Source organism: Tachyglossus aculeatus (genome assembly GCF_015852505.1).
Source record: "Tachyglossus aculeatus isolate mTacAcu1 chromosome 12 unlocalized genomic scaffold, mTacAcu1.pri SUPER_6_unloc_1, whole genome shotgun sequence".
Lineage (NCBI taxonomy): Eukaryota > Metazoa > Chordata > Mammalia > Monotremata > Tachyglossidae > Tachyglossus > Tachyglossus aculeatus.
In genome coordinates, this window is record NW_024044828.1 from 19321672 (window position 1) to 19334316 (window position 12645).

The window sequence follows — 12645 nt, forward strand, 5'->3', positions numbered from 1 at the left end:
CAGTGCTTTGCACAGAGTAAGCGCTTAACAAATGCCATTATTATTATTATTATTGCTAGGGGCCCCGTGGTCATCTGGCCACTCTGGTCTTAGAGAAGCAGCGTGGCTCAGTGGAAAGAGCCCGGGCTTTGGAGTCAGAGGGCATGGGTTCGAATCCCGGCTCTGCCAACTGTCGGCTGTGTGAATTGGGGCAAGTCACTTCACTTCTCTGGGCCTCAGTTCCCTCATCTGGAAAATGGGGTTGAAGATTGTGAGCCCCCCGGGGGACAACCTGATCACCTTGTAACCTCCCCAGCACTTAGAACAGTGCTTTGCACATAGTAAGTGCTTAATAAATCCCATTATAATAATAATGATGGTATTTGTTAAGCACTTACTATGTGCAATTATTATTATTATTATTATTATTTATTATTATTATTATCATTATTATGGATCAGTTTATCGGGCAAGGGGTCCCCTGCTCTCTGGGAGCTGGCAGGCTGGTCTCACTCCTCCCAACTCTGATTTCTCCCTCTTGCCCACCTGGAGCCCTGTCTACTGGTTTGTGGCGTCCAATAGGTTTCCGGTGGGGATGTCCCTGGTGGGGGACTGTGAGCTTGGGCTTGGGGGTGTCCTCTAGGTGGAATACAGTGAGTGGTAGAGCATTCATTCAATCGTATTTATTGAGCACTTACGGTGTGCGCTTGGGAAATCCATGTTGGCAACATATAGAGACGGTCCCTACCCAACAGCGGGTTCACAGTCTAGAAGGGGGAGACGGACAACAAAACAAAACATATTAACAAAATAAAATAAATAGAATAAATAGGTACAAGTAAAATAGAGTAATAAATCTGTACAAACATATATATATATATATATATATATATATATATATATATATATATATATATATATATGGTTTTGTTCTCTGTCTCCCCCTTCTAGACTGTGAGCCCACTGTTGGGTAGGGGACTGTCTCTATGTTTTGCCAACTTGTACTTCCCAAGCACTTAGTACAGTGTTCTGCAACACAGTAAGCGCTCAATAAATACGAGTAGATTGATTGATTGATTGTTCTAAGCGCTGGGAAGGATACAAGGTGATCAGGTTGTCCCACGGGGGGCTCACAGCCTTCATCCTCATTTTACAGGTGAGGTAACTGAGGGCCAGAGAATAATAATAATAATAATAATAATAATAATAATAATAATAATGGCATTATTAAGCGCTTACTATGTGCAAAGCACTTTCTAAGTGCTGGAGAGGTTACAAGGTGATCAGGTTGTCCCACGGGGGGGCTCACAGCCTTCATCCCCATTTTACAGGTGAGGTAACTGAGGCCCAGAGAATAATAATAATAATAATAATAATAATGATAATAATGGCATTTATTCAATGCTTACTATGTGCAAACGCACTCTTCTAAGTGCTGGAGAGGTTACAAGGTGATCAGGTTGTCCACAGGGGGGCTCACAGTCTTCATCCCCATTTTACAGGTGAGGTAACTGAGGCCCAGAGAATAATAATAATAATAATAATGGCATTTATTAAGCGCTTACTATGTGCAAAGCACTGTTCTAAAGCCGCTGGAGAGGTTACAAGGTGATGGGTTGTCCCACGGGGGGGCTCACAGTCCTGCATCCCCATTTTCCAGATGAGGTCACTGAGGCCCAGAGAAGTGAATGTGACTTGCCCAGAGTCCCCGCAGCTGACAATGGGCGGAGCCGGGATCATCATCATCATCACCATCAATCATATTTATTAGGCGCTTACTATATGCAGAGCACTGGACCAAGCGCTTGGGAAGTACAAATTGGCAACATAGAGAGACAGTCCCTACCCAACAGTGGGCTCACAGTCTAAAGGGGGAAGACAGAGAACAAAACCAAACATGCTAACAAAATAAAATAAATAGAATAGATATGTACAAATAAAATAAATAAATAAATAAATAGAGTAATAAATATATACAAACATGTATACAGGTGCTGTGGGAAGGAAGGAGGTAAGATGGGGGGGATGGAGAAGGGGATGAGGGGGAGAGGAAGGAAGGGGCTCATTTGAACCCATGACCCTCTGCCTCCAAAGCCCCAGCTCTTTTCCACGGAGCCACGCTGCTTCTCTACATAGTAACATAGTGGAACATAGTAGGCTTTCCCAGACTGAGCCCCTTCCTTCCCCCCTCTCCCCACCCACTCGTCCCCCTCTTCTCCATCCCCCCTTCTTACCTCCTTCCCTTCCCCACAGCACCCGTATAGATGTATACATGTTTGTACAGATTTATTACTCTAGTTATTTATTTATTTATTTTACTTGTACATATCTATTCTATTTATTTTATTTTGTTAGTATGTTTGGTTTTGTTCTCTGTCTTCCCCTTTTGGACTGCGAGTGCACTGTTGGGTAGGCGACTTGTCCTTCTCTATGTTGCCAATTTGTACTTCCCCAAGTGCTTAGTCCAGTGCTCTGCACACAGTAAGCGCTCAATAAACTACGATGATTGATTGATTGATTGATTGCCTCCAAAGCCCCAGCTCTTTTCCCACTGAGCACGCTGCTTCTCTGCGTAGGTAACATAGTGGAACATAGTAAGCACTTAATAAGTACCATTATCGTTATTAGAATGTGGAGCCCACTTTTAGACTGTGAGCCCACTGTTGGGTAGGGACTGTCTCTATGTGTTGCCAATTTGTACTTCCCAAGCGCTTAGTACAGTGCTCTGCACATAGTAAGCGCCTCAATAAATACGATTGATTGATTGATTGATTATTACTAGTGATAATAACTCCTTCTGTGTCGGGCAGGTGCCATTGGTGGCCATCATGGCGACGGGCGGTGGGGCCAGATCGATGACCTCCATGTACGGCCATCTGTTGGGGCTGCAGAAACTGGGCATCTTGGATACGGCCAGCTACATCACCGGCCTGTCTGGGGCCACTTGGTGAGGAGACGACGGGGGGCCCCGGGAGGCGTCCCGGTGGTCGATGACGATGGCATTTATTAAGCGCCTACCATGTGCAAAGCACTGTTCTGCCCCTGAGTCAGCCCCCCTCAGCAGGCCCGAGAGATGCTCAAGGGGGAATCCCCCAACAGGGAGTGGCAGAGACAAAGACGGGTCGGTGGTATTCAGAGAATCAATCTCAGTCGTATTTATTGAGCGCTCACTGCGTGCACAGCACTGTACCAAGCGCTTGGGAAGCCCAAGTTGGCAACATATAGAGACGGCTCCGACCCAACAGTGGGCTCCCACTCTAGGAGGGAGGCAGCGTGGCTCAGTGGGAAGAGCCCGGGCTTTGGAGTCGGAGGTCATGGGTTCAAATCCCGGCTCCGCCACTCGTCAGCTGTGTGGCTTTGGGCAAGTCACTTCACTTCTCTGGGCCTCAGTTCCCTCATCTGGAAAATGGGGATTAAGACTGTGAGCTCCCCGTGGGACAACCTGATCACCTTGTATCTCCCCGGCGCTTAGAACAATGCTTTGCACATAATAAGCACTTAACAAATACCATTATTATTATTATTATCATTATTATTATTATTATTATTCACTGAGTACTTATTCTGTGCAGAACACTGTACTGAACACTTGGGAGAATCCAGCAGAATTAGCACGCGTGCTCCCTACCCTCAGTGAGCTTATCCTCTCCTCCTCCCCATCCCCCTGCCCTACCTCCTTCCCCTCCCCACAGCACCTGTATATACATTTGTACAGACTTATTACTCTATTTTACTTGCACATATTTACTATTCTATTTATTTTGTTAATGACGTGCATCTAGCTTTATTTCTATTTATTCTGACGACTTGACACCTGTCCACATGTTTTGTTTTGTTGTCCGCCTCCCCCTTCTAGACTGTGAGTCCCTTGTTGGGTAGGGACCATCTCTATATGTCGCAACTTGTGCTTTCCAAGGGCTTAGGTCATGGGTTCGAATCCCGGCTCCGCCACATGTCTGCTGTGTGACCTTGGGCCAGTCACTTAACTTCTCGGAGCCTCAGTTACCTCATCTGTAAAATGGGGATGATGACTGTGAGCCCCCCGTGGGACAACTGTGAGCCCCACGTGGGACAACCTGATCACCTTGTATCCCCCCAGCGCTTAGAACAGTGCTTTGCACATAGTTAGCACTTAACAAATGCCATTATTATTATTATTAATACAGTGCTCTGCACACAGTAAGCGATCAATAAATACGATTGAATGAATTGAATGAATGAATGGCCCAGGCTGGCCCTGGCTGCCCAGCAGGGGAAGTAGCCCTCTGCTCTCCCTCTCTCTCTAAGTAATTTTGTCCTCTCCCAAGCGCTTAGTACAGTGCTCTGCACACAGTCAGCGCTCAATAAATATGACCGAATGAATGAAAGCTAGACTGTAAGCTTCCTCCTCCAGACTGTAAGCTCGTTGTGGGCAGGGAATGCGTCTGTTTATTGTTGTACTCTCCTGAGCACTTAGTACAGCGCTCTGCACACAGTAAGCGCTCAATAAATACGATTGAATGAATGAATCAATTATCTAGCAGGGGGAGACAGACAGTAAATAAATGACAGATGGGAGGAAGAAGAGAGTGGAAAGGAGGATAGGGAACTGAGTTCCTTCTAGACCGTGAGCCCACTGTTGGGTAGGGACCATCTCTATATGTTGCCAACTTGTACTTCCCAAGCGCTTGGTACAGTGCTCTGCACACAGTAAGCGCTCAATAAATACGATTGAATGAATGAATGAATGAGTTAGTGCTCAATTAGTAGAGTGTCAATGGGGGGATAGAGAAAGATGCCTGTCGGGGAGAAGTCAGTCAGTTGCATTTATTGAGTGCTTACTGTATGCCGAGCACTGTACAAAGCACTCAGGAGGGTACAAACAGACCCATTCCCTGCCCACAATGGGCTTACAGCCTGGGCCTCAGTTCCCTCATCTGGAAAATGGGGATTAAGACTGTGACCTTACCTCCTTCCCCTCCCCACACCACCTGTATATATGTATACATGTTTGTACGTATTTAATACTCTATTTATTTTATTTGTACATATTTATTCTATCCATTTTATTTTGTTAATATGTTCTTTCTTGTTGTCTGTCTCCCCCTTCTAGACTGTGAGCCCGCTGTTGGGTAGGGACCGTCTCTATATGTTGCCAACTTGTACCTCCCAAGTGCTTAGTACAGTGCTCTGCACACAGTAAGCGCTCAATAAATACGATTGAATGAATGAACGAATGAACATGGGACAACCTGATCACCTTGTATCCTCCCCAGCGCTTAGAAACAGTGCTTTGCACACAGTAAGCGCTTAACAAATGCCATCATCATTATTATTATTATTATAAAGGCTTGTGAGAATATAAGGGCTGAGGAAGGGGTGGCTGGGAGGCTGGGAACGGGAGGAGAGGAAAAATTAATCAGGAAAGGCTTCCCGAAGGAGGTTGGCTGGCCGGAGGAGGGCTTGAAAGCGGGGGGCTGCTCTGACCTGGTGGATTTGGAGGTTGCGAGAGACCAGGGGCGAGTGGAATCCCCGTGGGTGGTTCTCAATCTCCCACAGGCTATGGGAGAGAAGCTCGGCCGATCCCTGTACCTGTATATATGTATATACCTGTATATATGTATATATATCTGTACATATTTATTACTCTATTTATTGATTGATTTATTTTACTTGTACATATCTATTCATTTTATTTTGTTAGTATGTTTGGTTTTGTTCTCTGTCTCCCCCTTTTAGACTGTGAGCCCACTGTTGGGTAGGGACTGTCTCTATATGTTGCCAACTTGGACTTCCCAAGCGCTTAGTACAGTGCTGTGCACACAGTAAGCGCTCAATAAATACGATTGATTAATTGATTGATCACTTCCCTTCTCTCCTTCTACAACCCACCCCGCACCCTCCGCTCCTCTGCCGCTAATCTCCTCACCGTACCTCGTTCTCGCCTGTCCCACCATTAACCCCCGGCCCACGTCATCCCCCGGGCCTGGAATGCCCCCAATCCCTCTGCCCATCCGCCAAGCTCGCTCTCTTCCTCCCTTCAAGGCCCTACTGAGAGCTCACCTCCTCCAGGAGGCCTTCCCACACTGAGCCCCCTCCTTCCCCTCCCCCTCGTCCCCCTCTCCGTCCCCCCCAACTTACCTCCTTCCCTTACCCACAGCACCTGTATATATGTAGATATGTTTGTACATATATATTACTCTATTTATTTATTTTACTTGTACATATCTGTTCTATTTATTTTATTTTGTTAGTATGTTTGGTTTTGTCTCCCCCTTTTAGACTGTGAGCCCACTGTTGGGTAGGGACTGTCTCTATATGTTGCCAATTTGTACTTCCCAAGTGCTTAGTACAGTGCTCTGCACACAGTAAGCACTCAATAAATACAATTGATGATGATGATTGATCCCTCTGGGCCTCTGGAACCCACCCCCGCTCTCCAGAGCCCGTCCGCTGGCCGGGCCTGCCCACCCTGGGGTGGTCTCACCTGGGCCGTGCTCCGCCCCTGCCCCCTGACGGGGGCATTTCCTTTCTCCCCAAACCAGGACCATGACCAACTTGTACAAAGACGCCAACTGGTCCAGCAAAAACCTAGAGGTGGCCATCCAGGAGGCTCGGAGGCACGCGGTCAAAAACAAGCTGCCCGCCCTGGCCCCGGACCAGCTGCGCTTCTACAAGGAGGAGCTGCGCCAGCGGACCCAGGAGGGCTACCGGGTGACCTTCACTGACCTTTGGGGGCTGATCATAGAAGCCTGCCTGGGGGATGAGGTAGGCTCTCACTTCGGGGTGGCCCTCACCGTACCTCGTTCTCGCCCGTCCCGCCGTCGACCCCCGGCCCACGTCCTCCCCCTGGCCCGGAATCCCCTCCCTCTGCAAATCCGCCAACCTAGCTCTCTTATGAGAAGCAGCGTGGCTCAGTGGAAAGAGCCCGGGCTTCGGAGTCAGAGGTCATGGGTTCAGTTGTCAGCTGGGTGACTTTGGGCAAGTCACTTCACTTCTCTGGGCCTCAGTACCTCAACTGGAAAATGGGGATGAAGACTGTGAGCCCCCCGGGGGACAACCTGATCGCCTTGTAAACTCCCCAGCGCTTAGAACAGTGCTTTGCACATAGTAAGCGCTTAATAAATCCCTTCAAAACCCTACTGAGAGCTCACCTCCTCCAGGAGGCCATCCCACACTGAACCCCCTTTTTCCATCCCCCCCCGGCCCTACCTCCTTCCCCTCCTCACAGCACTTGTATATATGTTTGTACAGATTTATTACTGTATTTATTTTACTTGTACATATTTACTATTCTATTTATTTTGTTAATGATGCGCATTTAGCTTTAATACTATTTATTCTGATGACACCTGTCCACGTGTTTTGTTCTGTTGTCTGCCTCCCTCTTCTAGACTGTGAGCCCGTTGTTGGGTAGGGACCGTCTCTATATGTCGCCAACTTGTCCTTCCCAAGCGCTTAGTACAGTGCTCTGCACACAGTAAGCTCTCAATAAATACGATTGAATGAATTGAATGAATGAATGAATGGCCTAGGCTGGACCTGGTTGGCTCTGCTCTCCCTCTCTCTCTAAGTTATTTTGTCCTCTCCCAAGCGCTTAGTACAGTGCTCTGCATTCATTCATTCATTCAATCGTATTTATTGAGTGCTTACTGTGTGCAGAGCACTGTACTGACCGCTTGGGAAGTACAAGTTGGCAACATCTAGAGACGGTCCCTACCCAACAGCAGGCTCACAGTCTAGAAGGGTGAGACAGAGAACAAAACAAAACATATTAACAAAATAAAATAAATAGAATAAATATGTACAAATAAAATAAATAAATAAATTTGTTCATTCATTCAATCATATTTATTGAGCGCTTACTGCATGCAGAGCAATGTACTAAGCGCTTGGGAAGTACAAGTCCCAAGACGGTCCCTACCCAACAGCGGGCTCACAGGATAGAAGGGGGAGACAGACAGCTCAATAAATATGACCGAATGAATGAAAGCGAGACGGTAAGCTTCCTCCTCCAGACTGTAAGCTCGTTGTGGGCAGGGAATGTGTCTGTTTATTGTTGTACTCTCCCGAGCACTTAGTACAGTGCTCTGCACACAATAAGTGCTCAATAAATGTGATTGAATGAATGAATGAAGAGAATCAGATTAGATTCGGGGCCCTGTCCTCTCAGGGCTCAGCAGCTAGGAATTGTGCGGCATCCTGCGTTGTGTTCTCACTGTTGGCTTGGCAGATGCTTATACTGAACACCAATCCACCCACCAGCTACGAAGGTTTTTACCAGCCCATAAAACTTTCCCCGGCCACTATGGCATGAGGAAAGTGAGTTGTTTGGTGTCGGACAGCTGCGGCAGACTGATCTCTATATTCATGCCCAGGGCTGGAGTCTGACGTATTTAGTAAAATCCTGGGCCCCGGACCAACTTGGGTCAAGGACTGCGCTAAGGCCCCTAAGAAGCAGCATCGCCTAATGGTTAGAGCACAGGCTTGAGAGTCAGAAGGACCTGGTTTCTAATCCCAGCTTCGCCACTTGTCTGCTGCGTGACCTTGGGCAAGTCACTTCACTTCTCTGGGCCTCAGCTACCTCATCTGTAAAATGGGGAGGAAGACTGTGAGCCCATCCATTCATTCATTCATTAATGAATGAATAATGAATGAATGAATTTATTAAATAATCGTATTTATTGAGCGCTTACTGTGTGCAGAGCGCTGGACTAAGCGCTCGGGAAGTACAAGTTGGCAACATCTAGAGCCGGGCCCTACCCAACAGCGGGCTCACAGTCTAGAAGGGGGAGACAGACAACAAAACAAAACATATTAACCAAGTAAAATAAATAGAATAAATATGTACAAATAAAATAAATAAATAAATAGAGTAATAAATACGTACAAACATATATTCATACATACAGGTGCTGTGAGGAGGGGAAGGAGGTAAGGTGAGGAGGAGAAGGGGGAGAGGAAGGAGGGGGCTCAGTCTGGGAAGGTCTCCAGTGTGGGAGAGGGACTGTGTCCATCCTGATATAAATAGAGTAATAAGTACAAACATATATACATATTTACAGGTGCTGTGAGGAGGGGAAGGAGGTAAGGTGAGGAGGAGGAGGGGGAGAGGAAGGAGGGGGCTCAGTCTGGGAAGGTCTCCAGTGTGGGAGAGGGACTGTGTCCATCCTGATATAAATAGAGTAATACGTACAAACATATATACATATTTACAGGTGCTGTGAGGAGGGGAAGGAGGTAAGGTGAGGAGGAGGAGGGGGAGAGGAAGGAGGGGGCTCAGTCTGGGAAGGTCTCCAGTGTGGGAGAGGGACTGTGTCCATCCTGATTAGCTTGTATCTACCCCAGCGCTTAGTACAGTGCCTGGCACATAATAAGCTCTTAGCAAATACCATAAAAATACCACAGTTATCATTATTGTTATTATTATTTTTATTTTGAGAAAGCAGGGGCAGAGGGATGGTAAGCGACTTGACCAAAGTCACCCAGCAGGGCCCTCTGCTTGGAGGAAGTTTGACAGAAAGACAGACACACAGAGCCAGTACTTCAAAGTCCTTTTCCGCCTAGAAAAGACTCCCAGCCATTCAGCCCGCTTCCCTTCCCAAACTGGGCGCCCGATCCGGGGCTGGCCCTCGGCTTCTGGCCCACAGATGGCCTCTAACTTCCTTCCTCTTCCCGCCAGAAAGACGACTGCAAGCTTTCCAACCAAAAGGAGGCTCTGGATCGGGGCCAGAACCCCCTCCCCATCTACCTCACCATTAACGTCAAGGACAATGTGAGCAACCAGGATTTCAGAGGTAACGCTCGTGCCCCCTCCCCAATTCCCCGGACCCTCGAGGAAGCCCTATTCCCACCCACCCCACTTAGGCCTCAAGCGCGGTTGCTCTTCTGACTTTGGAAGATGACAAGTTAGTGTACATATCTATTCTATTTATTTTATTTTGCTAGTAGGTTTGGTTTTGTTCTCTGTCTCCCCCTTTTAGACTGTGAGCCCACTGTTGGGTAGGGACTGTCTCTAGACGTTGCCAATTTGTCCTTCCCAAGCGCTTAGTCCCGTGCTCTGCACATAGTAAGCGCTCAATAAATATGATTGATGATGATGATGATGATGGTCCTGGCGTCCGCCAAGAGTGTCTACACTGTGGTGTCCATGCCTATGGTTGGGGAATAATAATAATAATAATAATAATGGCATTTGTTAAGCACTTACTATGTGCAAAGCACTGTTCTAAGCGCTGGGGGGGATACAAGGTGACCAGGTTGTCCCGCATGGGGCTCACAGTTTTGTTAGTATGTTTGGTTTTGTTCTCTGTCTCTCCCTTTTAGACTGTGAGCCCACTGTTGGGTAGGGACTGTCTCTATGTGTTGCAAACTTGTACTTCCCAAGCGCTTAGTACAGTGCTCTGCACACAGTAAGCGCTCAATATGATTGATGATGATGATGATGATGATGATGATGATCATCCCCATTTTACAGTTGAGGTAACTGAGGCTCCGAGAAGTTAAGGAACTTGCCCAAGGTCACACAGCAGACTGGTCCACTAGTTCTGTTACATTGTATTCATTCATTCAGTCGTATTTATTGGGAGCTTAGTGAGTGCAGAGCACCATACGAAGCGCTTGGAAAGTACAATTAGAGAAGCAGCGTGGCTCAGTGGAAAGAGCACGGGCTTTGGAGTCAGTGGTCATGGGTTCAAATCCTGGCTCCGCCTGTTGTCAGCTGGGTGACTTTGGGCAAGTCACTTCACTTCTCTAGACTGTGAGCCCACTGTTGGGTAGGGACCGTCTCTATATGTTGCCAACTTGTACTTCCCAAGCGCTTAGTGCAGTGCTCTGCACACAGTAAGCGCTCAATAAATATGATTGATTGATTCTCTGTGCCTCAGTTACCTCATCTGTAAAATGGGGATTGACTATGAGCCCCCCCGTGGGAAAACCTGATCAGCTTGTAACCTCCCCAGAGCTTAGAACAGTGCTTTGCACATAGTAAGCGCTTAATAAATGCCATCATCATCAATAAAGAGAGACGATCCCTGCCCACACCGGGCTTACAGTCTAGAAGGGGGAAGACAGACATCGAAACAAATAAACAGGCATCAATATAAATAAATAGAATTATAGATATAGTCACCTAAAGACAAGTAATCAGGCATCAATCTAAATAAATAGAATGATAGATGTATACACATCAAAACAAACAGGTATTAATATAAATAAATAGAGTTATAGATATGTGCATATATAGTTAAGTGCTGTGGGGCAGGGGAGAGCAGAGGGAGTGAGTCAAGGTGACGCGGAAGGGAGGGGGAGATGAGGAAAAGGGGGGCTTAGACTTAGTCCAGTGCTCTGCACACAGTAAGTGCTCAATAAATACGATTGATTGATTGATTGATTGATTGGGAAGACCTCTTGGAGGAGGTGAGCCTTCAGTAGGGCTTTGAAGCGGGGAAGTGAGATTGTTTGGCGGATTTGAGGAGGGAGGGCATTCCAGGCCAGAGGTAGGACGTGGGCCGGGGGTCGACAGCGGGACAGGTGAGATGGAGGCATAGTGAGAAGGTTAGCACCGGAGGAGCTATTACTACTCTCCCAAGCACTCAGTACAGTGTCCTGAACGTAGTAAGCACTCAATCAATCAATACTAACGATTGATTTAGACTGTGAGCCCACTGTTGGGTAGGGACTGTATCTATATGTTGCCAATTTGTACTTCCCAAGCACTTAGTACAGTGCTCTGCACATAGTAAGCGCTCAATAAATACGATTGATGATGATGATGATGATGATTGATTGACTGAGGGAGGGGGGATTAATCATTCCTGCTCCAGGGCCACGGAGGTCTGGGGAGGGCAGACCAACCCGTCCGACATCAGCCACGGCAGCTCCGGATCCCTTTCCCAACCAGCCGTGGGAAGGCCTGTTCCAATCGATCCCCCTCCTCCAGGAGGCCTTCCCAGACTGAGCCCCTTCCTTCCTCTCCCCCTCGTCCCCCTCTCCATCCCCCCATCTTACCTCCTTCCCTTCCCCACAGCACCTGTATATATGTATATATGTTTGTACATACTTTTTTACTCTATTTATTTATTTAACTTATTTGTACATATCTATTCTATTTATTTTATTTTGTTAGTATGTTTGGTTTTGTTCTCTGTCTCCCCCTTTTAGACTGTGAGCCCACTGTTGGGTAGGGACTATCTCTATAAGTTGCCAATTTGTACTTCCCAAGTGCTTAGTACAGTGCTCTGCACATAGTAAGCGCTCAATAAATACGATTGATGATGATCAGTGGTATTTATCGAGTGCTTGCTGCGCACAGACCACTGTACCAAGCGCTTGGGAAAGTGCGATGCAACAGAGTTGGCAGATAGGTTCCCTGCCCTCCGCGAGTTTCCAGTCTAGGGAAGCAGCATGGCTTATAGTGGATAGATCACGGGTCTGAGTCGGAAGGTCATGGGTTCTAATACCAGCTATGCCACTTGTCTTCTGTGTGACCTTAGGCAAGTCACTTCACTTCTCCGGGCCTCAGTGACCTCAACTGTAAAATGGAGGGGAAGGACCTGTAAAATGGGGATTGAGGCGGTGAGCCCCATGGGGAACAGGACCTGCTTTGCTTGAATCCTCCCCAGCATTTAGTACAGTGCCTGGAACATAATAAGGGCTCAACAAATACCACAATTATTATTATTAATC

General features: G+C 47.1%; 1 protein-coding gene across 1 annotated transcript in view; it reads left to right on the forward strand.

Moving 5' to 3' along the window:
• Positions 1-12645, forward strand: part of PLA2G4E (phospholipase A2 group IVE) — a 52741-nt gene that overhangs the window by 29635 nt on the left and 10461 nt on the right. Inside the window, exons 14-16 of the mRNA XM_038741077.1 lie at positions 2790-2926; positions 6504-6726; positions 9641-9755. Of these exons, the coding sequence (XP_038597005.1) occupies positions 2790-2926; positions 6504-6726; positions 9641-9755 (475 nt within the window). The remainder of the gene's footprint in view (positions 1-2789; positions 2927-6503; positions 6727-9640; positions 9756-12645) is intronic.